General features: G+C 42.2%; 1 protein-coding gene across 2 annotated transcripts in view; it reads left to right on the forward strand.

Moving 5' to 3' along the window:
* EIF4H (eukaryotic translation initiation factor 4H) overlaps nucleotides 1–26,642 on the forward strand; it is a 43,580-nt gene that overhangs the window by 9,506 nt on the left and 7,432 nt on the right. Inside the window, exons 2-6 of one of the 2 annotated variants that reach the window (XM_077482361.1) lie at nucleotides 7,176–7,363; nucleotides 14,190–14,254; nucleotides 14,417–14,513; nucleotides 16,448–16,498; nucleotides 25,603–25,767. In XM_077482361.1, the coding sequence (XP_077338487.1) occupies nucleotides 7,176–7,363; nucleotides 14,190–14,254; nucleotides 14,417–14,513; nucleotides 16,448–16,498; nucleotides 25,603–25,767 (566 nt within the window). The remainder of the gene's footprint in view (nucleotides 1–7,175; nucleotides 7,364–14,189; nucleotides 14,255–14,416; nucleotides 14,514–16,447; nucleotides 16,499–25,602; nucleotides 25,768–26,642) is intronic. The other variant, XM_077482362.1, reaches the window with a different exon arrangement.

A 26,642-nucleotide genomic window follows, 5' to 3' on the forward strand; every position in this document is an offset into this window, starting at 1 on the left:
ATGTCGCCTATGGAGATTTTAAAGGGTATAAGTTTGTCGCCATTCCACGAGCAGACGCAATTTTGAAGCGTGACATGTTGGGTATCAATTTAGTTGGCGTAACATTATCTTTCACAATCTGGGCTAACGTTTATTTTTTAAGTATTTTTTTCCCACAAAAGTGCGCTTTTAAGTCCACTGCGCAAATACGGTGTGACAAAGTATTGCAACAACCGCCATTTTATTCTCTAGGGCAGGGGTCTCAAACTGGCGGCCCTCCAGCTGTTGTGAAACTACAAGTCCCATGAGGCATTGCAAGGCTGACAGTTACAGGCATGACTCCCACAGGCAGAGGCATGATGGGACTTGTAGTTTCTCAACAGCTGGAGGGCCGCCAGTTTGAGACCCCTGCTCTAGGGTGTTAGAATAAAAATATATATGTTTGGGGGTTCTAAGTGAAGGGAAGGAGATGGGCGGGCAGTGAAAACTGGCGGAGGAAGCTCCATTAGCATTGCTGTATGTCATACCAACTGCCATCACAAGAGATTCCAGAAGCAACCCTAGGACTGCGGAAGGCTGCAAAGCCACGGCCTCAATTACTGGCTGGCCGTGGCTCAACGTGATCACGCCGGGGGGGGGGGGGGTCCGCACGGAGACAGGATACCCCAGTTGTGCTGCGCCAGGTCGCTAATTCTAGCTTCAAATGTGACCTGGCGCCCAGGGTTTGTCGAGCCCTGGGATAGAGGGTGAACCAATATCGTTTTTACTTGGCCGATATTAATTTTTCGGTTGCCTTTCAGGCCGATGGCCAATCTCGGATGCCAATATTTTGTACATCACCATCACCTGCTGCATCTCAGCATGTCACTTGGCACCATCCCCTGCCACACAGATGCAGCATGTCACTTGCCACTGCCACCCATATGCAGGTTGTCACTACTTCTGGCAGCCTCTCCCCAGTGGCGTCAGAGTGGTTAAACTTCTTCCACATGCGGACGGTGAGGGATGACTTAATCTCTCTGCTTGCCTGTGGCTCTGTCAAGAGCAGCCTTTGTGGCCCTGCTGTAGGGGGCGTAACAGTGGTGATGGGAGGCGGTCTCTGCTGCACCACTGCCAGACTGCAGCACGCATCGATAATATCAGTAAGTTTCTGCAAAATGTGAATATCGGTCGACCCCTAGTTTGGGGCATCTGTAGAAAAAAAAAAAACCTTTTCCAGAGAAGAACCGGTGAGCACTAACATCAGTCCTGTGTCATACCAACAGTAAAGCATACTGAGACCATTCATGTGTAGCGTTGCTTCTCAGCCAAGGGAGTGGGCTCGCTCAAGTTTTTGCCTAAGAACACAGCCAGGAATAAAGAATAGTACAAAACCATCCTCTGAGAGCAAGTTCTCTCAACCATCCAAGAACCGTTTGAGGAACAATGCCTTTTCCAGCATGATGGAGCACTTTACCATAAGGCAAAAGTGATAAAGAAGTGGCTTGTGGAAAAAAACATTGAAATTCTGGGACCATAGCCAGGAAACTCCCCAGACCTTTAATCCCATTGAGAACTTGTGGTCAATCCTCAAGAGGCAGATGAACCAAAAAATCCCCCCCCCCACAAGTTGACAAACTCCAAGCATGGATTATGCAAGAATGGGCTGTTATCAGTCAGGATGTGGCCCAGAAGTTGATTGACAGCATGCCAGGGGGAATTGCAGAGGTCTTTGAAACAGAAGAGTCAACACTGAAAATATTGACTGCATAAACTTGATGCAATTGTCGATTAAAGCCTTTGACACTTATGAAATGCTTGTAATTATACTTCAGTATACCATAGTAACATCTGACAAAAAGATCTAAAACACTGAAGCAGCAGACTTTGTGACAATTTAATATTTGTGTCATTTGGCGATGACTGTACTGTTTCTGATCAACTTGTTTAGAGTGATCTATAGTTTTTGCCAGTTGAACAGTTTCCAGGAGTATGGGAGCTATGGCTGGACTGTAGAGACTGCAGAATGGCCCCAGCCATATAAACTTTGAAAGAATAAGGTCCCTTTCACATAGGGTTGTCCTGATACCAAATACTGATGTCTGTGCCGATACCGAGTATTTGCAGGAGTGCTCCCGATACCTGGACACTCGGGAACAATCAGTGCGGCAGCGAGGGGAGTTAAAATTGCTGATCTCCCTGTATAGTTATCAATAAAGCAGTTGATAGCCGCTTCTCCTCCTCTCCCCTCCATGGCTTTCAGCTGCTTTAGGGATCGGTGATTATAACTTCCGTTGCCATACCGATTGTTCCTGTATCCTCCTCTGGCTCCCCTCCTGTGTCCTCTGGGCTCCTCCGATCCACTTCAGCTCCCCCTCCATGTGCTTCCCTGGTCCCCCCCCCCCCCCCCGATCTTTCAGGATGGAAAGCAGAGGAAGGAGCCGGTAAATGTCAAAGATGCTCAGGCAGTTTGAAAAGAAACATTTTAAGTATAGGAACTCGTATAACTCACATAATTAAAAGTTCAAAGGAAAAAATAAAATTTACTTTTACAAACCTGTTACACCTGCTCTATGCAGTGGTATTGCACAGAGCGTGCTTGAACCTCCACTTCTGGTGTCCCCTGCCGGCAATCTTCCAGTGGGCCACCCTAGGAAGCCGATTCCTAGGGTGGCACACCTGTGGGCTTTATCGCGAGCTGCACTGGCTGCATCTATAGACAGATGAGGAGGCTCGACCTCGCCCCTGGTCCCTCATCACAGGATTTGACTGACAGTGGGAGCCAGCAAAGCTTGTGAAAGTGAGGAGAGAGCTGCTACAGACAGCTGAGCCCGATCCAGCATTGTGCCGAAGTACAATAAAAGGCCTCATACACACGGACATTCTAAAAAAAACGGCCTGTTAAGCTAGTTACAGCGTCTGGAAAAAAAATCAGCATTAAAAACACGATTTTATTAGCGTTTTGCTCTGGCATCAATGCGTGTTTAACGCCGTTTGTAAGAGTTAACGCTAAGGAGCGTATAAAAAAATACCATCACATTATAAACCTTTTTACAGCTCATTCGGCGAAGCCGCGATGACATCACTCCCGCGCATGCGCACGGGAGCCGACACGCGCGGCAGCTCCGTCGCTGAGAATGCCGCGCTCAGTGCGCCTGCGCCGTACACAGCGGTGCCCGTTTTCGGGCAAATATCTCCTAAACCATATAGGTTTAGGAGATATTGCTTGGACCTACAGGTAAGCCTTAATCTAGGCTTACCTGTAGGTTAAAGTGGTTTGTAAGGGTTTACAACCACTTTAACACAAGTCCAGTATTCTTGTGAGCTGAGGTGTGTTTGTGAAAAACTTAATTTGTGTAAGGTAGAAGACATCACAACCTTTTGCAGAGAAGAGTGGTTTAAAGTAGTACTTATAGCCAGGCTTTGGGCATTGTAATATTTACATATTCTTAAACCGGACTGGCACTGGTTGGCGGTGGCAGGTGGCACTGGTTGGTGATGGCAGGTGGCATTGGTTGGCACTAGCAGTTGGCACTGATTGGCGGTGGCAGGTGGTTCTGGCAGGTTTCACACGGAGCACTCTGTTACTGAAATGTAACAGAGGAGCTGTCAGAATTGAGCTTAATGTCGGAATGGGCGGGACCCAGCCGGGGTGTAAAACTGACAAGTAACAGAGAGGCGGATATGTCAGATTTCAGCCTGATGTCAGGGTGGGCGGGGGCCCGGCCGGGGTGGGCGGGACTCAGCAGCTATCGAACACCAGCCAACGATTGGGCTGCTTAAGAAAAGAGGTGGGCCACATACACGAAGCAGCCTGCCCAGATCCCATTGGCTGGTGTTTGATAGCGGCTGGGTCCCGCCCAGCCCAACATCAGGCTGAAATCTGACAGATCCTCCTCACTCTGTTGCTTGTCAGTTTCACACACTTAGCGCGGCACCGCTGAATGTGGAAGAGGGAGGAGGACGGCAGTCAGTGTTAATGCTGCTGCATGCCTGGGGCATCAATAGTGAGTAGGCTGGTGGCAGCTTAGGTACCAGGTTGCGATTTCTGGTGGCATTGGCAACCTGGCGCCTGGGGTTTGTCGAGCCCTGTTGTACAGTAACCATGAAATTAAAACAAAGTTCAGGAATATTCCTTCATCGCATTGTATTGCAAATTTACATACACTACAAACTGTTTGAAACAGTTTTGAGATCGCTGTTTTACTAATCTGACGGCTTACTCAGAGTAGCAAACCTTTATTTTGTTAAATATTGTAACTACCAGTAAGAATGAGTCCTTACATTTAAAGAGCACCTGTCATTTCAGACCCATTGTGGTAGCGCCTGTTAGCGGACATCCACTCACCTGCTGCCGCCACGTCCCTCACCTTGTTGTCACTGCCGCATCACCAGCCACCCCATTAAAGTGAATGGGACTGTTGGTGAGTCAACAGCCTGTCAGAGGTGGAGCCTCTGTGGGACAGAGATGACAGTTGCTCTTTAAAAATTATGATTTAAATCAAATCCACCCTGCTTTAAAAAACACCCTTTAGCATTTCTGGCCAGGACCATTATTAGGCAGATGATTTATGTAGCATTTACTTTCTGGAATCCATCTACCCTTGCCTTAGGCATGCAGTTGCAGAGGCTTCATTGGTTTTCCTTTTATTTTTTTTAGTTGTGTTTTTTTATTTTTTTTCCCCCCTGATGGTCTGGCCTGTAACATACCTTCTGTGTTGGTGTCACCATCCCCCCCCCTATGTATGAAGGAGCACGGGGGGAACCTTTGGACAACAGCATTTTTTCGTTTAGGGGGGAGAGCAGTGTTGGATGCCCTAGAAGATCTAGATACACAAATTGAATCCAAACTCCAGCTCATACTGTATAAGCTGGGTTATAGCAAACTTTTTTAATCCCAAAAAAAAATAAAAAAAATTTATTTTACATAAAAACTGATTATTGTAAGCACTCCTGTTAATGGTAAATGGTTTGTGTCATCTCTGTCAAAATAACAAGCTGGCCTACAAACAAATGTAGGCCTGGAAACCAGGAAGAAAAATAAAAACTTTAAGGGTTTCAGCTTGCTCAGTGGGGATCAGCGGAGATGGAGCTGTCGGCGCCCCCTGTCCTCTATGGGAGATCAGATGAAAACGGTCCGCCTAACCGTTTTCATCTGATTATCCAGATGGATGTAAAATTATGGTTTTCATCCGTCTGAGTTTCATGGACAGAATCGGATCGGATATCGATGGATGTCGGCGGATATGTCACAGCAGACATCTGCTGTGACATATAGGTGAATGGAGTATCCGATCAGGTCTGCCTGGAAAAACTGACAGGCGGACCTGATTGGCAGCACTCGTGTGAAAGGGGCCTTAAACCAGTGATATGATATCCTTTTATATCCATTTACTAATGATGGGAGCATATGGATTAAAAATGGACAATGTTGATTGAGAAAGTGGAGCACCGTTTTAAGACTATTTTTCACTTGGAATTGAATGTTGGGTAGCGTTATATTCTCCCTAGGTTCACACTAGATGTGGTGCAAATTTGCTGCGGATTCAGCACTGCATCTAAATTGCAACCCATCCATGTGAGCAGATTGCGGGTGTCGTTAATATAGACTCTGCAATCGGTTCGTGAAACATAGCACAATTTGCAGAATCGGATCGCAAGGGTGTGAACACCTATGCGATCTGATTCTGGTGCGGACAGAAAAGGGTTGGGCTCTGAAAAATTTACATTTGCATGATGAGAGCAAACGATATCCATCCATCAGTGATGTCCCTACCACAGCAGCTGTATGATTAGTTCTTGCTATGTTTTTCTGTTAGCATAGCGTAGATATATTACTATAGGGGTTGTATAATTTCTCAAACCTGCACTCTAGTTGGAGGGGGGGGGGGGAGAAACATAATTTTTAATGCTATAAACTCCAGGGGTGCACTCGAAACTTTGTGGTCAGTAGGTGACACCACAACATGCTGCATTGGGGAAGCAGGTATCTGATACCCAGAAGTATGATGCTGAAGAGAATTGTGGCATCATTGGCTCTGCAAGGGAGCAACAAATGCTAAGAGCAATGGTAAGTAGGTTCTTTTAAAGGCTGCTTTTTTTTTTTTTTCTCCCTCTCTAGTGATAGTGTCACTTTAACCACTTAAGCCTTGGACAATTTTGGCTGCCCAAAGACCAGAGCACTAACTGACAATTGTGCGACGTGGCTCCCAAACAAAATAGACCACAGTTTAGGCCTATACTTATTCTACATATTTTAAGTAAAAAAACCTGCAATAAGTGGTTGGTTTGTGCAAAATTTATAGCGTCTACCATATAGGGGATAGTTTTATGGCATTTTTATTAATGACACTTTTGGTGTGATTTTTTTTTTGGGACCATTCACATCTGTACAGCGATCAGTGCAATTAAAAATGCATTGATTACTGTGTAAATGTGACTGGCAGTGAAAGGGTTAACCACTAGGTGGCGCTGTAGGTCTTCAGTGTGTCCTAGGGAGTGATTCTAACTGTGGGGGGGGTGCGCTATTTGTGACACGACACTGATCACTACTCCCGATCACAGGGAGCTGTGATCAGTGTCACTAGGCAGAACAGGTAAATGCTAATGCAAACGATAGCATTCTTCCTCTCCGTACCCGCAAACCGCTTCTTAAGCGGCAACGTACAGGTACGTTAATCCGGCTGTACATGCCCTTTTGCCAACGTGTATGGGCGTGAGTCGGTCGGCAAGTGGTTAGTTTTTTATTTTTTTTATTTTACTTAGTAGGTAAGGTTGAAAAAAGACACAAGTCTATCAAGTCCAACCTATGTGTGTGATTATATGTCAGTATTACATTGTATATCCCTGTATGATGCGGTCGTTCAGGTGCTTATCTAATAGTTTCTTGAAACTATTGATTCCAACCCGGAACTCAAGCCTTTATAATAATTGCATGTTTTGCAAAAGTCTTTAGAGAAGGCTTCGGGTAAATCTCCTCCCCTTATTATTTTTTAATATTCCTTTCATTTAGTCATAAAACCTTTGATATTTACGAGTGACACACGAAACACACTTTTAGCGAAGCCTGCTACCTCATTCTTCACTTTTCACAATTAATACACTTGCTAAGTAGTGTGGATCTATATTTATTTTATTTTAATTAATTTATTTATTTATTTTCCCATATGTATAGCTTTGGGTAGAGTATCACTTTAAATGTGCCTTGTTTTTGTCAGGCCCCGACGTGGAGATTCTGGCCCTGGTCCTCGCAAACAGAAAGATCTTCCTACAGACCCACCTTTCACAGCGTACGTGGGTAATCTTCCATTCAATACTGTACAAGGAGACATAGATGCCATCTTTAAAGAATTGAGTGTGAGGAGTGTGCGGCTAGTCAGAGATAAGGAGACAGATAAGTTCAAAGGTAACCATTTTGCTTCTTTAATTCCTCTTCAATTATTAAGATTATGTTTTGGAAACTTGTGTTTTGGCATTACTTGATATTGAATGACATGCATTTGTGTCCTCTTGCAGTGGAACTAAAGTATCCATATTTACCTGTCCAATGGTCCTATGCTGGCCGCATCGTTTTGGTTTTTGGGGCCTCTTCATTGACCGGTGGGGGATGATGTCGCTCCTGTGCACACACAGGAGGTCATCATCCCGGCACTAAGAGACCGGCTTGGCACTCAGTTTACAGTGACGGAGGACACGATGAGCAGGAGGCGGATGGGGGCATTTTATTGCAGAAGAGACAGTGCATGTCTTCTGCAAAAAAGCTTGTCTGCTTAGTTATTTTTATTTTTTTTACAGTGGAATTTTAGTTCCTGCTTTAAGCCAAAAATACTGAAATTGATATTTTAACTCTTTTTAGGACTCGTTCACGCTAGCTGTTGGGGGTGGCAAAACCCTGTGATTGAGGTTTTTTTTTTTTTACCACTACCCTTAGCTGCAGCGGCTGGACATTTGTCAGCTGTGATGCTTTGCTATCACTTTTGGTGGGTGCTGCCGAATGCAGATCACTCTTCAGAGCAATACCAGTGTAAGCGAGCCCTCAACACTGTAATTCAGTTTGAACAAGCTTTCTGGCATTATTATTATTATTATTATTATTATTCAGGATTTAAATGATCATTGTCTAATCTCTTTTGTTAAGCAAGAGTCTGGTTTATTTTTGAGTTTAGAAAGGGGACATTTAAAATAATCGAATGTGTCTAAGCTTCACTACTCAACAAATTAAGGACTCAAGGTGCAACAATTATAGCATACCTGGGCGACCTGCTCCTAATAGACAGGTTGTCCGCTTGAATCAAAGTAGTCACCACAATCGACTACCTGGAATGCCTAGGTTGGATCATCAACCTAGAGAAACTTTCTTTTAAAGCCAGTAAGAAGATTAGAGTACTTGGGTCTGGTCATAGATGCAGCCCAAAAGGTGTTTTTACCCCAGACAAAGATCAGCACCATAAAGGAGCTGGTCCAAGGGGTCAGGGCAAAGAAAGGTCCTTCCATTCGCCTTTGAGGCTATTGGGGAAGATGGTTGCTTAATTCGAAGCAGTTCCCCTATGCTCAGTTTCATTTGAGACTGCTGCAAAACAGTATCCTATCAGCCTGGAATGTCCAGGCACTAGATTTTCCAATGTGTTTGTCGCCAAAAGTGCGCCAGAGCCTCAGTTGGTGGAGGATATCTGAGAATCTGCATATGGGCAAATCCTCCTTTACTGGTTACCTGGAAGGTTCTAACAGATGCCAGCTGTTCTGGTTGGGGAGCAGTCCTGGAAGAAGCGTCTGTCCAAGGAAATGGTCCAGAATCGAAAAGACCTTGCCAATCAACATTCTAGAGATTTGGGCAGCGTGTCTAGCCCTAAAGGCCTGGACCTTCAGGTTGCAGAATTCTCCTGTCTGGATTGAATCCGACAATGCCACAGCAGTGGCTTGTATCAATCACCAAGGGGGCACCAGAAGTCAGGCAGCCCAGGCAAAGGTAAACCTATCCTAACCTGGGCAGAACATGTGCTGTGCAATTTGGCAATCTTAATTCCAGGGGTAGAGAACTGGCAGGTGGACTATCTAATTCGCCAGCAGTTGTTCCCAAGGGAATGGTCCCTTAACCCCAACATCTTCCTGGCTATATGCCAACGATGGGAGATCCCGAGTGTAGATCTGTTTGCGTCCAGATTCAACAACAAAGTCGACAACTTTTGTGTCAAGAACAGGGGATCCACTCGCATGCAGAACAGATGCATTAGTGACTCCGTGGGATCAGTTCTCAGTGATTTATGCATTCCCTCCTATTCTGCTGCTACCTCGACTTCTTCGCAGGATCAAGCGGGAAAGGAGGTCAGTAGTTCTTGTGGCCCAGAAGATCTTGGTATGCAGAAATGGTAAAGATGTTGGTAGGGGGCCCCATGGCCCCTACCACCACGTCCAGACCTGCTGTCACAGGGACCAGTGTTCCATCCTACTTTACAACCGCTGAATTTAACGGTTTGGCTATTTGAAACCCGCTTTCTGGCTCAGTGATATTGACCTTAATTAATGCAAGGAAGCCAGCTTCCAGAGTAATTTATTATAGAGTCTGGAAGGCATATGCTTCCTGGTGTGAATCCAGGGGTTGGCATCCTAGGAAGTATGTCATGGGTAGAATTCTTGCCTTTCTGCAAACTGGGTTAGAGATGAAACTGGCCTTGAGTACTATCAAGGGCCAGGTCTCTGCCTTGTCAGTATTGTTTCAATGTCCGCTTGCTTTGCGTTCTTTGGCCCGACGCTTTATACAGGGGCTAACGCGGCTTAATCCACCAGTTGGAGCACCCCTGAACCCTTGGGACTTGAATTTAGTTCTGTCGGCATTACAGAACCAGCCTTTTGAGCTAATAAGACATATATATTCTTTTGGTCCTTTTTGACAAGGAAGCTAGTTTTTCTGGTAGCTATTACTTCTGGAAGAAGGGTATCAGAGTTGGCGGCTTTCTTGTAAAGAACCATATTTAATCATTCACAAAGAGTAGTATTGTGTCCTCTTCCTAGCATTTTGCCAAAGGTGGTTTCAGGTTTTCACCTAAACCAGGGTATTGTTTTATCTTCATTTTTTCCAGAACCCTGTTCTAAGGAAGAAAAGTCACTACATTCTTTGGATGTAGTGAGAGCAGTCAATCTATTTGATAGCGACTGGTCAGATTTGGTAAACAGATGTTTTGTTTGTATTGCCTGAAGGTCCTAGGAAAGGACAGGCAGCATCGAAATCCACTATTGCCAAATGGATTTGGCAAGTAATTATTCAAGCTTATGGATTAAAGAGGAAGGTTTTACCTTTTTCAAATCAAAGCGCACTCCACCAGAGCTGTTAGTGCTTCGTGGGCAGTGCATCACCAAGCCTCCATGGCTCAAATCTGCAAGGCCACAACCTGGTCTTCAGTCCATACATTCACCAGATTCTATCAGGTGGACATGAGAATGCATGAGGATATCGTCTTTGGGCGCAGTGTACAGCAGGCGGCAGTATAGGTTCTCAGGTCTGATTGCACCCTAATTTTGTTTTGTGTCCCCTCCACTCAGGTGGCATTACTCTGGGACATCCCATACAGTTATTACCGTGGCTCTGTGTCCTGTGATATACACTAAAGAAAATGATTTTTATAACATCTTACCTGTAAAATCCTTTTCTTGTAGTAGGTCAGAGGACACAGATGTCCCTCCCCTTTCTGGTTACGTGTATTGCTTTACCACAAAACTGAGGTACTCCCGGTGAGGAGAGGGGTTATATGGGAAATTGAACTTCCTGTTTAGGGTGTGCCAGTGTCCATCACCTGAAGGTGCCATATAAGCATAGTTATTACTGTGGCTCTGTGTCCAATGATGTACGCCAAGAAAAGGATTTTACAGGTAAGTAAATCCTATTTTCATGTGCCAACACTGAAGAAATGTAACTTTGCTACAATGTAAAGTAATGAGTGTACAGCTTGTATAACCGTGTAAATTTGCTGTCCCCTCAAAATAACCACACGCAGCCATTCATGTCTAAACTGCTGGCAACAATAGGGAGTACACCCCTAAGTAATGTCCAAATTGGGCCCAAAGTGGCAATATTTTGTTTTCCAACACTGCCTTAACCCTTTTGGGCATGGAGTTCACCAGAGCTTCACAGGTTGCCACTGGAGTCCTCTTCCACTCCTCCATGACGACATCACGGAGCTGGTGGATGTTAGAGACTTTGTGCTCCTCCACCTTACATTTGAGGATGCCCCACAGATGCTCAATGGGGTTTAGGTCTGGAAACGAGCTTGGCCAGTCCATCACTTTTACCCTCAGCTTCTTTAGCAAGGCAGTGGTAGTCTTGGAGGTGTTTGGGGTAATTATGTTGAAAAACTGCCCTGCGACCCAGTCTCTGAAGGGAGGGGATCAATGAACTGTAGCTCCCCAGTGCTGGCAACACTTATGCAGCCCCAGACCATGACACTTCCACCACCATGCTTGACTGTACATAAGACACACTTGTCTTTCTACTCCTCTCCTAGTTGCCGCCACACACGCTTGACCCAATCTGAACCAAATACGTTTCTCTTGGTCTCATCAGACCACAAGGCATGGTTCCAGTAATCGATCTCCTTAGTTTGCTTGTCTTCAGCAAACTATCTGGGCTTTCTTGTGCATAATTTTTAAAGAGGCTTCCTTCTGGGACGACAACCATTCGGACCAACTCTGTGTGCGTGCGCGCGCAGCGCATGGTCTGAGCACTGACTGGCTTACCCCCCAGCCCTTCAACCTCTACAGAAATGCTGGCCCCACTCATATGTCTATTTCCCAAAGACAACCTCTGGATATGACGCCAAGCGCGTGCACTCAACTTCTTTGGTTGACCATGGTGAGGCCTGTTCTGAATGGAACCTGTCCTGTTAAACCACTGTATGATCTTGGCCACTGTGCTGAAGCTCAGTTTCAGGGTCTTGGCAATCTTCTTATAGCCTAGGCCAGTGATGGCAAAGCTTCTTGAGCCAGAGTGCCCAAACTGCAACACAAATCCAACTTTATTTCAAAATGCCAACACTGCAATTAACCACTTCAATACTGTTCACTTATACACCTTCCTGCTCAGATGAATTTTGAGCTTTCAGCACTGTCACACTTTGAATGACAATTGCGCGTTCATGCTACATTGTACCCAAACTAAATTTTTATCATTTTGTTCCCACAAATATAGCTTTCTTTTGGTGGTATTTGATTGCCTCTGGGATTTTTATTTTCTGCTAAACAAATAAAGACTGAAAATTTTGAAGAAAAAAAAACATATTTTTGTTTTCAGTTACAAAACTTAGTAAAAAGTTATTTTTTTTATTTTTTTTATTTTTTTTTCCCTCCTTCACTGATGGGGCGGTACTGATGGGTACCAATGAAGTGGCACTGATGGGCAGCATTGTAGTGTAAAGTATTGTAGGGATGGATGCCAATCAGTGCCAAACAATAATGGAAGGCAATCAGTGATGCCCATTGTGGCCACTGACTGGCATCCCTGGTGGTCTAGGGGGGGCATACCTGGTGCTGGGCATCCCTGGTGGTCTGGTGGCGTCCCTAGTGGTCCAGTGTGGGCATCCTGGGGGGGCTGTGCTGATAATCGATCGGCACAGATCCCCCCCCCCCCCCCCGGGTGAAAGAGCAGCCGATCGGCTCTCCTCTACTCGCGTCTGACAGACCGATCACCGGCTCTTCCTATTTACACTGTGATCAGCTGTGATTGGACACGGCTAATCATGTGGTAAAGAGTCTCCGTCAGGGACTCTTTACCGAGATTGTAGTTGCGGTGTGTCAGACTCGCACCGCAACAACGATCGCCGCGATGCGCGCCGCCGGGGGTGCGCAGCGGCTTAATATCCTGATCACATCATATGACGTCAGGGTATTAAAACCACTTTGTCACCGTCATTTTGCTATATGCTGGATCAGTTATCCTGGCTGGGCGTCATATGTAGCCTCCATGCCCATCCCTGGACACCTCACCCCTGGCCCCAGAGCCGTGTGGGGAGATGTAGTTCTATGAGGGGGTGGGGCAGGGGTGCACTGGCGATGGCTGGACTGTGTGCATTTTTCTAACGAGTATATCTCGCGTGCCCACAGAGGGGGCTCTGTGCCAACGGTGGTGTGCGTGCCATGGGTTCACCATCACTGGCCTAGGCCATCTTAATGTAGAGCAACCATTCTTTTTTTTCAGATCCTCAGTTATTTGCCATGAGGTGCCATGTTGAACTTCCAGTGACCAGTATGTGAGAGGGATAACAACAAATTTAACCCACCTGCTCCCTATTCGCACCTGAGACCGTTGTTACACTAACGAGTCATGACGCCAGGGAGGGCTTTTTGGGCCCGATTTAGAAATTTTCACTTAGGGGTGTACTCGCTTTTGTTGCCAGAGGTTTAGACATTAATGGCTGTGTTCTTTTGAGGGGACAGCCAATTTACACTGTTATACAAGCTGTACACTCACTACTTTTACATTGTAGCAAAAATGTTATTTCTTCAGTGTTGTCACATGAAAAGATGTCATAAAACATTTACAAAAATGTGAGGGGTGTACTTGCTTATGTGCGATTTACTATATGTAGATTCTGCACAGGAGGGCTACCCTGTAGCAGTATATCTGCTATGGGGTGGTCTTTAAGTGGTTAAGACTTCATGTGTCCTTTACCAAAACTTTAGATAGAACAAGAATTTAGCTGCAACTGCCCAGAGGTTAGATCCCATTTTAACCCAAACCTAGGCCAACTTGTCTTTACCCTATGAGGTGAAATGGAATGAGGGTAGTTGCATGGGGATAGCTATCCTAGAGTGTTTCTTGTGAGGGAGAGTATTTTTTTTATTTTATTTTTATTTATTTATTTTTTTGATTCAGGCAGGCATGGATGAGCTAAAGAAGTATTTTAGTATTTCTGGCTGAAGGTGGTGCCACTGATCATGTGTTGGCACCATTGATCATGTTCATATAACTAAATTGCAATCAAGTTCCCTGACTAGTTTGTCAGGTATGTTTTTATTTTTATTTTTTTCCTGAGCACAGTTGTTGGGACTCTTATGCAGATGTGGCTATTGTGATTGTACTACCTCCTTACCTGCATATTTTAGGCGTTTGCTTTTCTTTGCTGCTGTCTTGGCTGTTGTAGGTAAAAAAATGTATAATGAAGTAATGCAAAGATGTGAACCTTTTTGTAGAGTATTGTTCTAATGACCTCCCCCCTTTTTTTTTTTTTTTTTTTTTTTTTTAGGATTTTGTTATGTAGAATTCGATGATCTGGAATCCCTTAAAGAAGCCTTGACATATGATGGTGCAGTAAGTTCCCTGTGTTATCTTGTAATGTGTGGGTGTGTGTGTTTTCTTCTCCTTCTTCTCCTTCTTCTCCTTCTTCTCCTTCTTCTCCTTCTCCTCCTCCTCTTCTTTTTTTTTTTTTTTTTTATTTTTTTTTTTTTTCTTACATTATTCTCCTTCTTATAGCTTTTAGGTGACCGTTCCTTAAGAGTGGATATAGCAGAGGGCAGAAAACAAGAAAAAGGTGGCTTTGGTTTCAGGAAAGGAGGGGCAGATGACAGAGGTGATTTGTTTTGTTGTCTTTGAATTGTAATCTTAATTCTTTCCATTCTTGCATATGTATGTATGTATGTGTGTGTGTATATCTATCTTTATCTTTAGTATTCAAAGCATAGCTCTGTTACACAGGCAGGGCTATTTCAACTATAGATGAGCTTCTAATTCATGCACAAGTAATTTTGAAGTTAAACTGTAGTGTTTTCCAGTAAAGTGTGTTTGTTTTTTAAAGCCATTTTTGAAAAAAGAAAAACCCTTAAGTTTGTGTGCAAATATTTCCAGAATATTGGCATTATAAACTGAGATATAGCTTTTATATCGCATGTATTTGGCTATTGCATAATACAGTGAATTAGTGACCATGCATGGTCTCATAAAATCAAGCAGTGACAGATTTAATATGTACTACCGCTATAGGTCATCAAAAGGAAAGGTCGGCTCTCCTTGTAAATTTATTTTTTACTAAAAAACGTCAATCTACGCATGTTTCAAGGGTACTCTGGTCCTCTTTATCAAGGCATGTCTTGATAAATATGACCTGCATGCTCTTGAATTGTGCATTGGAGGTTTCTGTTTTGCAGTAAAATCTATATTTCACATTGTGCTGTCCTTTTCCCTTCACTATGTCTTTAAAGGGATAGCTTATCTTTACAAAAAAGCCTATGCAGACATGGGGCATCTGTAGATATAAACCTGTTTGTTGAAAGATATATAAGATGCATACATAATAAAAATGTGTGATGGCTCTATCCATCCAATATAGCAATAAATCTTGACAATCAGAATATATACGAGAGCAGTATGTGTTTGAAGAGAGTAGAGAAATTTCAGTAGCAGCATGCAACGGTTATCAAAATTGGATGCTAAAGGAAAAACATTGTACAACCAGAATAGAACAAAATATATCCATTGTTTTGCTTCACATACAGGCAAAGCCAAGACAGACACCTGAAACACCCTGTATTTATCACAACTACATTGTTTATTAATATAAGGGATTGTTGGTTATTAAATGAAGTAACGTGTCACTGATATTTTGCAAGTTTAACCAGGGACCCCAGATTTTGACAAACTTTGCAGGATACCCCCTAGCCTCGTAAGTCAACATGTATAATAGAATGTTTTGAATAATTGCATCTGTAGATATAAACAAACTGCAGCTCTGACTAAAGTCGAATCATGCCCTTGCTATAGATGTAGGCCATGTAGGTACCTCCCTGAAGCCTGACTGGAATACTCCCAGGATGTTGCCAGGCGATGCCTAGTCATTACTGCTTTCCTTTACCATCACAGAATTGAGCTCTCAAATGCTGAGCTCAGAGTTACTGCATCAGGGATAGAGGGCATATGAGGGGGTTTGAATCCAAGAAAATCAAATGAATAAATTGGTTTCCTTGCAAATATTCTCCGGTTCCTGTCCTTCCACACTGTCGCACAAGTAGGGAAGTAAATCTACATGACATATAGCAAGCTTTCCTCCAAGAATTGGTTTATTTCACAGGTGTTTGTATAGCAAAATAATTGCTTTCAAAAGGTTGTATAACCAAAGTAAGGAGAGACACCAGTCCTAATGTGAGCATGTTTTAGCAGGTGCAATTTTTCCTTTCCCTGACCTTTCATGTAATGTTTCCCACGTGATGCTTTCATTGCAAATCATAACAGAATGTCTACCCTTCTAAAATCTGTGGCCTTTTCATATAGAATGATACAAAATAAGACATTTCATAATCTTTTTTAATTTTAGCAGTTGAAACCGTGTGGTGTGTGTTGTTGTTTTTTTTTTTTTTTTTTTTTTATGCTAACTGTTCTTTCACACTTATTGGCTAACCGATGAAGTTGGGATTTGGCCTCCAATTCCGCTTTTAAAAAAAAAATGAAATAACTGAATAAATTCGCTTTTTCAGCGTTAGATTTCATTTCAATATTGCCTTGTTTTTTCAGGAAACGATAGTTTCGGCTCTAGAGGAGCTCCAAGAGATGACTTCGACTCTGGTAAAGGATACATTTGTACTTGCTGACAACCTTCATGGGTATCATTATGGTGGAAAATTCTGTTTGGGCACGGACTTTCATTTCTGACATCACACTTTTTTTGTTTTCCTGTATCTCCTGGCGTTTTACTGTGTCTTTGTTTTTTGTTTTTTTGTGCTTCATGACCCTTTATCTTTTACTTTCAAACTATTTTTACACTCCTGTTTTCTGAGCTTTTTAAGTCTTCATCTTGGGGTGTAAATGGTAGCCTTTCTGGTGTTGGAACAAAAGTAGAACTCTGCCTACTATTTTTTGGTTTATAGTGGTGGACAAGGTTTTTTTGCTGGGGTGTTTTTTTTTGTTCTGTGATCCAAGTGTGGAACCCACCATAACCCCACCATAGACCTGTCTTTCAGTTGCATCTTCCCTGACTCTCTGAAGTAAATGCTTTGTTTTAATATGGAGAATGTGTAAGGGTGAAGAACAAGCAAGCACTTAACATAAGCAGCAGTTTGACACAATCAGCAGGGCAGATAACGTGATTGGATCCTTGCTCCCTATTCACATGTAACTGAGCAGAAAGTTTTGGGTGGTGTTGTACTCTGCTTTTTTCTGTAATTTACAGTTAATAGTGGCCTTTATATTGAATGTTTTTTGTTTTGCAGAGCAGCATGCCACTTCTGTAGCAGTTACACTGTAAATGTACAAGTAAAGGTGCATCTCTTAAAATTAGAGCATCATCAAAACATTAATTTATTTCAGTAATGCCATAAAAAAGTGAAACTATATTCTATAGATTCGTTAAACAGTGTGAGATTTTCAAGCATTTTTTTCTTTTAGTTTTCATGATTAAACTAGTGAAAACCCCAAATTCAGTATCTCAAAATTAAATACTGCACAAGACCAATAATAAAAAAAGTTAATACAATGTTGGCTTACTGAAAATTTATGTACAGTATAGTAGAGGTCGACAGATATGGGTTTTTCTCTGGCCGATGCCGATATTTAGAAATCATGGCGGCCGATAGCTGATATATGATGCCGATTTTTTTTTTTTTTTTAATTTTATTTTTTGTTTTTTTTTTTAAATTTATTTATTTATTTATTTTTTTGGGCCGATATGTTAGGCCGATTTTTTTTATTTTATTATTTTTTTTCCTTTTTTTATTATTTTTTTTTTAAATCCCCCTTGATCTAACACACCTTTCCCACTGGGGCGTTTTTCAGGCGCTTTTGGGCTAAAAATAGCGCCTGTAAAGTGCCTGCAAAACGGCTCCCCTGCAGTCTGTGTGAAAGACAGAGTGCTTTCACACTGAGGCGATGCGCTGGCAGGATCTTAAAAAAAGTCCTGCAAGCAGCACGTTTGGAGTGGTGTATACCGCTCCTCCACCACTCCTGCCCATTGATATGAATGGGCACCACTGCCGAAGCGCATGCAATGCGATTTGGCAGCAGTGCTTCATGGGCGCATTTAACCTCTTCCTTGGCTGCTAGCTGGGTTATATGTGCCCCACTAGCAGCCAAATGGCACCGCTAAAATGATGGTAAAGAGCCGCTAAAACTTGCGTTTTACCATCAACGCCTGCCCGCTCCAGTGTGAAAGCAGCCTTCATAAGTGATACAGAAAATTTCTTACATTTAAACATTTATTAAACAAAACAAACCTCCAATCGGTTTACTTGTATGTATGATTTAGATAAAAAAAAAAAAAAACTATATATTAAATAAAAACAGGTAGTCAAAACTTTTGGACGAAAAAAAAAAATGGGCTAACTTTACTGTTTTTATGAAATTTTTTAAATAGTGTATTTTTTTCCCAAAAAAATGCATTTGAAAGACCTCTGTGCAAATGCCGTGTGACATAAAATATTGCAACAACCGCTATTTTATTCCCTAGGATCTCTGCTAAAAAAAATATATATAATTTTTTTTGGGGGGGGGGGGGGGTCTAAGTGATTTTCTGGCAGAAAATACAGGATTTTTACTTGTAAGCAACAAGTGTCAGAAAAGATTAAGGGTCCTTTCACACGGGGCGGATCAGTTCTGATCCGCCCCGTGGATGTCCGTTTGCTCAGCGGGGATCACTCCGCCGATCCCCGCTGAGCAGGGAGATGACAGGTCTGTCTCCGCACACTGTGCAGGGACGGACCTGTCACAGCGCCGCTCTCCCCTATGGGAGATCGGATGACGACGGACCGCAGTGCCCGTCGTCATCCGATCCGCAGACGGATGGAAAAATAGCTTTTTCCTCCGTCACACTTTTTCGGATCGGAGCGGGTCGGATGTCAGCGGACATGTCACCGCTGACATCCGACGCTCCATAGAGCTCTATGGAGCACCCGTTCAGGTCCGCCTGAAAAACTGACAGGCGGGCCTGAACGGGACGTTAGTGTGAAAGGGGCCTTAGTCTTTAAATGGTTAAACTGAGAACTTCTACACACTGAGATGACTTCATTCATTCAAGTGTAAACATTGTATCTTTCTGTTCTTTTCTTGGCAGGCTGCCCAGAGAGGAGAAAAGATGTTTCTATTATGACTCAGCAACTTACACTGACTTCTATACAGAAGTCATTTCAAAGTCCAGCTGTAGTTCTAAATCGGCTTTTTATCAGCACAATCGGCCGATGCCGATTAATTAAAAAACGGCAAATATCGGCCGATATATCAGTCGACCTCTACAGTATAGTATGCAATATACCAATACTTGGTCAGGCATCCTTTTGCATGAATTACTACATCAATGCTGCGTGCCATGGACGCGATCAGCCTGTGGTACTGCTAAAGTGTTATGGAAGCCCAGGTTGCTTTGATAGCAGCTTTGAGCTCGTCTGCATTGTTGAATCTGTTGTCTCCTCTTCCTCTTGACAATACCCCACAGATTCTCTATGGTAGTGGCCATCAACCCTGTCCTCAAGGCCCACTAACAGGCCAGGTTTGCAAGATAACTAAAATACATGACAGGTGATGTCATTTGCTGCTCAGTGATTGTAGTATTCTAGTCTGCGTCTCCCCAAGGTAATATATAAAACCTGACCTGTTAGTGAGCCCTGAGGACAGGGTTGATGACCACTGCTGTATGGGGTTTAGGTCAGGCGAGTTTGCTGGCTAATAAAGCACAGTGATTCTGTGAGCATTAAACCAGGTATTGGTACTTTTGGCAGTGTGGGCTGGTGGCAAGTCCTGCTGGAAAAGGAAATCGGATCTCTATAAAGCTGGTCAGCAGAAGAAAGCGGGAAGTGTTTTAGAATTTCCTGGTAGAGAGCTGCGCTGACTTTGATGAAACAGTGGACCAACACCAGAAGATGACATGGCTACCCAAATCATCACTATCTGTGGAAATTTTACACGGGACCTCATGCAACTTGGATTCTGTGCCTCTTCCTCCAGACTCTGCAACCTTGATTTCCAAATGAAATGCGACATTTTCCAGAGTCTGTGGTGATTTGGAGAGCAGTGTCAGCTGCTGGCCAAACTTAAAAGAGAAGGATGATTTAGGGTTTCTATTTTTTATTTTTATTTACAGAATCATACTAACCTAGGAGGATGCAGCATCTGCCACCCCTGCACTGAGAACGGAGAGATTGAACGGTGCTGATGGCTCGGTTCTCGCAACTCCTCAAGCAGAGAGCTGCTGACTGTCAATCAGCAGCTCTCTGCTCATTTGTTTTTTTATTTGTTTTTAGTGTGTGTGTGTGTGTGTGTGTGTGTGTGTGTACAGATAATGTCTAAAAGCTTTGCGATTTATTTATTTTATTTTTTTTATTTTTTTATTTTTCCCCTAAAAGTAAGGCTTACCTGTAGGTAAAATGAATATCTTCTGAACGTGCACCCTTAAAGGGCTTGTAAAGGTTTGTTTTTTATTTTCTAAATAGGTTCCTTTTTAAGCTAGTGCATTGTTAGCTCACTTACCTTTTTTCCTTTGATTTCCCTTCTAAATGGTTTTTCTTTGTTTTCTTTGACTCAATTTCTCACTTCCTGTTCCTCCTCAGTAAGCTGTTCTGGCTGACTAAACACCGCTCGGATGATAGTGTGAAGTTTACTGAGGAGAAACCAGAAATGAGAAATTCAGACAAAGGAAAAAAAAAACATTTGGAAGGAAAATCGAAGGAAAAGCTAAGTGAACCAACAATGCACTAGCTTAACCACTTCCCGACCAGCGCACGACGATGTACGTCGACAGAATGGCACGGGCAGGCATATAGGCGTACAGGTACGTCCAATATTCAATGCCGCCCTGCCATCGGGAGCGCGCCGCTGGCGGCGCGCTCCCGCGCTGGTCGGGAGCCCCGTGAGTCTGGTCGGTGGACCCGCGGACTCGATCGCCGCGGGCATCCCCGCGATCGTCTCACGGAGCGGCCGAATGGAGGAAATGCTGTGTAAACAACATTTCTCCATTCTGCCTAGCAACTAGTGACGCTGATCTCTGCTCCATGTGATTGGAGCAGAGATCAGTGTTCACTAAATGAAAGCCCAACCCCCCCACAGTTAGTAACACACCCCTAGGAACACTTAACTCCTACACTGCCACCCACTGGTTAACCCTTTCGCTGCCAGTGTCATTTACACAGGAATCACTGCATTTATATAGCGGTGATTATTGTATAAATGACAGTGGTCCCAAAAATGTGTCAAAAATGTCCGATGGGTCCCCCACAATGTCGCAGTCACAATAAAAATCGCTGATCGCCACCATTACTAGTAAAAAATAAATAAAAAATTAATAAAAAATGCTATAAAACTATCCCTATTTTGTAAACGCTATAACTTTTGCGCAAACCAATCAATTTTTTTTTTACCAAAATATGTAGGAGAATACGTATCGGCCTAAACTGAGGGGAAAAAAATGTTTTTTATATATATTTTTGGGGGATATTTATTATAACAAAAAGTAAAAAATAGTGCATTTTTTTTTTCAAAATTGTCGCTCTATTTTTGGTTATAGCGCAAAAAATAAAAACCGCAGGGGTGATCAAATACTACCAAAAGAAAGCTCTATTTGTGGGGAAAAAAGGACGTCAATTTTGTTTGGGAGCCACGTCGCATGACCGCGCAATTGTCAGTTAAAGCGACGCAGTGCCGAATCGCAAAAAGGGGTCTGGTCTTTGACCAGCAAATTGGTCCGGTCTGCAAGTGGTTAAAGGAACCCATTTAGAAACAAAAACAAAGCTTTACAACCCCTTTTTAAAGAGATTTTCCCTGGATGCAGTTGCTGACATCAGCAGCGCATGCACTCCTGAAGGTCCGGCATACCTTACTGAAACTTCAGAGCTTTGTGCTGGAACAAAGGGCTCCCGCACGCATGCACGGGAGTGATGTCATTTTGGCTCCTGCCAATTCCACAGCCGGAGCACATGAATCTGGAAGAAACACCAGGGAAAGATGTCAGCAGTGACAGCGCAGCGCTGGAGGGTAAGCATGCGATGCATACTAGCACATTATGCAATTGCCTTTACAGGCTTTTTTATTTTTACAGCTGCTTATTTTTTTTTCTCTAAATGCTGTCATTATATTGATTTTCAGATTCGCTACAAGTTGTGTTGTCTGTAAACTTAATTAACCACTTCACTCCTAAGGATGTCATATTACGTCCTGGACTTTGAGTGGGGACATCTGAAGGATGTTTGGAGCTGCAGGCATCCTTTAGATATCTTTTTCAGCTGGTGATTCTCTATGGTAAGAACAATCCTAGGGGCCCTCTGGTACTTCTACCGGCTCACCTGTATGATCGATGAGCTAGAAAAGGAATTCGCCGGCGCTGGAATTTGAGCATAGAGATTTCCGGTGACCAGATGGTCCCCAGTCGTCACCATGACCTTTGGGGGCCTGGGTGCGACGTTATAAAGTCTTGTCTGCCCGGTGGAAACAAACCTTGCCAGGGACTCAGCTGGAAAGGCAGAGAGTTTATTTTTTTGATCTCGGTCTTTCCAGTCTAGAGAAGATATGTGGGGTCTTGTAGACCTCAGATCTCTCCATAAAGAGGATCTGTCAGGCACTATTCCCATTACAAGGAATGTAAACATTCCTTGTAATGGTAATAAAAGTTATCAAGAAAAAAAAATATTTAAAGTGTTAAAAATTAAACATTACTTTTTTTTTTTTTTTTTAAGCGCCCCCTGCGTGCTCGCGCACCAGAGCGAATAGATAATCAAGTCATGCCCACATATGTAAACAGCGTTGAAATCACACATGTGTATTGCTGCGAGCATTACCGTGAGAGCAACTTGAAATAAGCCATAGAAATGAGTGATATGTATTGTTTTTCAAATGTATTGTTTGATACACTTCAGATTGTAGCAACAATTCTAACCCAAGACCACCTAAGTCTCTAAGCGTGTGACCTGTAAAAATTTGTAAAGCGTTGCCTATGGCGATTTTTAGGTACCAAACTTTGGTGCCATCCCACAAGTGTGTGCAATTTGAAAGCGCAACGGGTATCTATTTACTCGGTGTAACATCATCTTTCACATTCTACAAAAAATATTGGGCTAACTTTACTGTTTTTTTTTCTTTTTAATTCTTTAAACTGTAATTTTATTTTTTTTGCAGACATTAGGGAATAAAGGAGCAGTCGTTGCAACTTTTTACATCACACGGTATTTGCGCAGCAATTTTTCAAACACTTGTTATTTTTTTTCTAAAAAAAAAAAAAAAAAAAAAAAAACAAGTGTTTGAAAAATTGCTGCGCAAATACTGTGTGATGTAAAAAGTTGCAACGACTGCTCCTTTATTCCCTAACGTCTGCTAAAAAAAAAAAAAAAAAAGTTTTTTGCATAATTTTCTAGCAAAAAAATATAATTTTTACATGTAGGAGAAGAGTGGCAGAATAGGCCCAGTATGGAAGTGGTTAACCCATGTGAAGCATGACCCTTGAAGGAGCTTCTTGGTCATTGATATGAGCACAGGTCAAAGAAGGGCAGATGGATGACAGTATGTATATCGGGCCACTCCCTTCTATGCCTCATCACCACAGTCCCAAAAACCGTGAGAACTTTGTTTCTAACTGACTCAAACAATATAGCCTTGTAATATCTAGACTCACTCTCCCAACAATAGAGCTAGAGGCAAACCATTTTATTTTTATTTTTTTTATATTTCTCATCTTGGATAGAGTAAGGGAGGGTTATAACCCCTGGGAAAAAGACAGCAGATTCATAGTTACATTATTAGTCTGTTAAAAATAAGACACAAGTCCATCTAGTTCAACGAATAGATTCATCCTTCTCTATTTAGAATGGGTGAGTTGGCTTTAGATCTACTTTAACCCCTTTCTGACGAGCGTATGCAGATGTGCGTACTCGGCTTATACCGGGAGTGATCAATTTTTTCTTTTTTTTAAAAAACACAATTTAGTAAAATATAAATAAGAAAAAAAAATGTTCAACCCGCCCCCGTTACCGCGAGCTTACGCCGCAAATGGAAGTCGCTCCCACACATGTAAGTGTTGTTCAAGTCACACATGTGAGGTATCGCTGCGATCGCCAGAGCGAGAGCAATAATTTTAGCAGTAGACCTCCTCTGTAACTGACTTGGTAACTATAAAAAAATAAATAATATTTAAAGCCTCGCCTATAGAGATTTTTAAATGCCAAAGTTTGTCGCCATTCCATGAATGCGTGCAATTATAAAGCGTGACATGTTTGGTATCTGTTTACTCGGCGTAGCATCTTTCACATTATACAAAAAAATTAAGATAACTATACTGTTTTTTTTTTTTATTTATTTTTTAATTCATGATAGTGTCTTTTTCCAAAAAAAGTACATTTAAAACACCGCTGCACAAATACCGTGATCTTAACTTATAAACGCCAAATGTCAGAAATGGGCTTAGTCATGAAAGGGTTAAAACAGGGCTGCCTGCAACTAACTTATTAGTTGGGCGATTTTTTTTTTTTTTTTTTTTTTTTTTTTTTTTCTGGTTTGATTGAATAATTTGGATAAAAACCACAAAAAAAATTTGTATAATTTGGTTTATATGTAATGTTTAAATAAAACAACCATTTAGTCTTTATTTCTATATGCAGTATATAAATAACCAGCTATATGGTCAGGTAACAAAATATCTAAGCATAGCAGACAGGAGAAAATTTTATAGATTAGAAAGTTTTTGTTTGTTGTAAGAACATTTGCTCGATTTTCTACAGTCAAATTGACAGTTGTTTTTGACCGCAGTGATTAGAACTTTCAAAGGAGCAGAATAAAATAAACTTCTCAGTTGAGGACACCAGAATCCCGGTGCGTCGATGCTACGATTATATTAAACACCCATAGCCCTGGTCCTCCGCTTCTGGGGTCCCCACCAGTGCTTTTATGCTTCCCCTGCCTTCAGAGTGCCCCTATAGCAAGCTGCAAAGTATAGTATGGAGTGCCCCTATAACAAGCTGAAAAAATCTTCTGCCTTTAGAACCACTCAGTTCCTTCTCTTGCCGAGGACTACATGTCCCATGAGGCATTGCTCCTCACACATTCACAAGTTTTCAGGCACTTGCTGACATGTACGGATGAGGTACTGAGCTGTATATGTTGCACTGTATTGTCTAATATGTAAACAATGTATTCTGTATGCAGGCCAACTAATCGGTTATGATTTTCATAATCGATTGTCGATGAGTTGTTTCAGCCCTACTTTAAAATGTATTTATTTTTAACCCTGAAACTGCATTCAATTTTATTTTTTATTCTTTTTTTTTTTTGTCCTTCTGGACTACGTTAAACTGGTGGTGGTGGTATCTACCGGGTTTGGTGTGGTGTGTGTGTGTGTTTTTTTTATTTTTTTAATATATCATCCCTACTACCTAGCGGTTATGTTTAATGCAATTTGAACCATTCTTTGATGAAAGCTTGCTAGTTTTCAGCTTGGGTTTTTCCTTTTTTTTTTTTTTTTTTTTTTTTTTTTTTTTGTAGTACTTGCTGTCATTACTGATTGTAAAAAATAATACAACATGCCTTTATTCTGGAAATGTGAATAGAAAAGTCTTGTATGTTTGAACAGCTAATCTTATTGAAGTTTTATTTTTCTCCAACAGCAGTAGCATAGTATGTATTCTACAAGCTGGTGTCCACGTTGAGTTTTGAAGCTTCAACAAGCTAGAATTGATTTCTTTTGTGTGTTCTTATTTTTGGTTTAGGCTTTAAGGATGATGACTTTTTAGGAGGCAGAGGTAGAGGAGGTCGCGGTGGGCCTGGAGGGCCTGGTGACAGACGAGGGCCTCCACCTGCAGCTGCTGGCCGTTACAGAGATGCACCACCACCACCACGTGGTGGTTCCATGGACTTCAGAGAACCTACAGAAGGTTGGAAACATATCTCTATTTTAACGACTGTTAGAAGGCCATTTATAAAGCAACAATATGGTTTTACTGTTATCCTACTGGTTTTTCTTTTGTTTTTTGTTTTTTTGTTTTTAAGTGAGCATAGCAGCTGCAAAGCCCCATTTTAAATTTATGAATAGAAAACCGAAACTGGCAAAAGAGCTCAGTTAAATTACCTGTTGGTCATGTCACCAGTCTTTTTATTTATTGCAAGTTATCTGCTACGTTTTATGGTATCCTGTGTTTTATGGATTGTACAGAACATATGCATGAGTAAAAAACATATCTGCAGCGTTGTGCAGAGAATGCTCTGATACCACGGCCTTTATTTTATGATTGAAATGCAGTGCACGTTGTGGATTCAATACTTTGTTGTCTAGTAGATTGCAATATCTGCTCTGTCATAAATGAGGAAGAAAGCTTCAATTCTGTTTATGAACATTTTGTGGAAAACTTCCATCTCAAAATGCATCTATGTAATTCTCGAAGAAATTTTAACCCTGCTCTGGTCCTTTATATTGATGCCATGTTACAGTAGCTTGGAACGGAGCTTTATGGCCGCTGTTCACATAGGGCAATAAAGGGCTACAGTGGATAGAGAAAATAATCCCCCCGACCCCCCCCCCCCCCCCCCTCCTCCTAAAATATTCACATTTTGTTGCATTGCCGCCTGAAATGATGACTCCATTTTTTTTTGTTTAATCCAGCTGTATTTACTTATAACATCCAAGTGAGAGATATAACACCAACATGTCAGAAAAAAAGAAAAAAAATTATTAAAAAACCATCACTGTGTCTTTGATTTAAAAAAATTTTGATTAAAGATTACTTTAAGCCTAGGTTCACATTGGTACGTT

The sequence above is a fragment of the Lithobates pipiens genome, unplaced genomic scaffold (assembly GCF_037356315.1).
Source record: "Lithobates pipiens isolate NorthernLeopardFrog02 unplaced genomic scaffold, aLitPip1_a1.2 Scaffold_16, whole genome shotgun sequence".
Taxonomy (NCBI): Eukaryota; Metazoa; Chordata; class Amphibia; order Anura; family Ranidae; genus Lithobates; species Lithobates pipiens.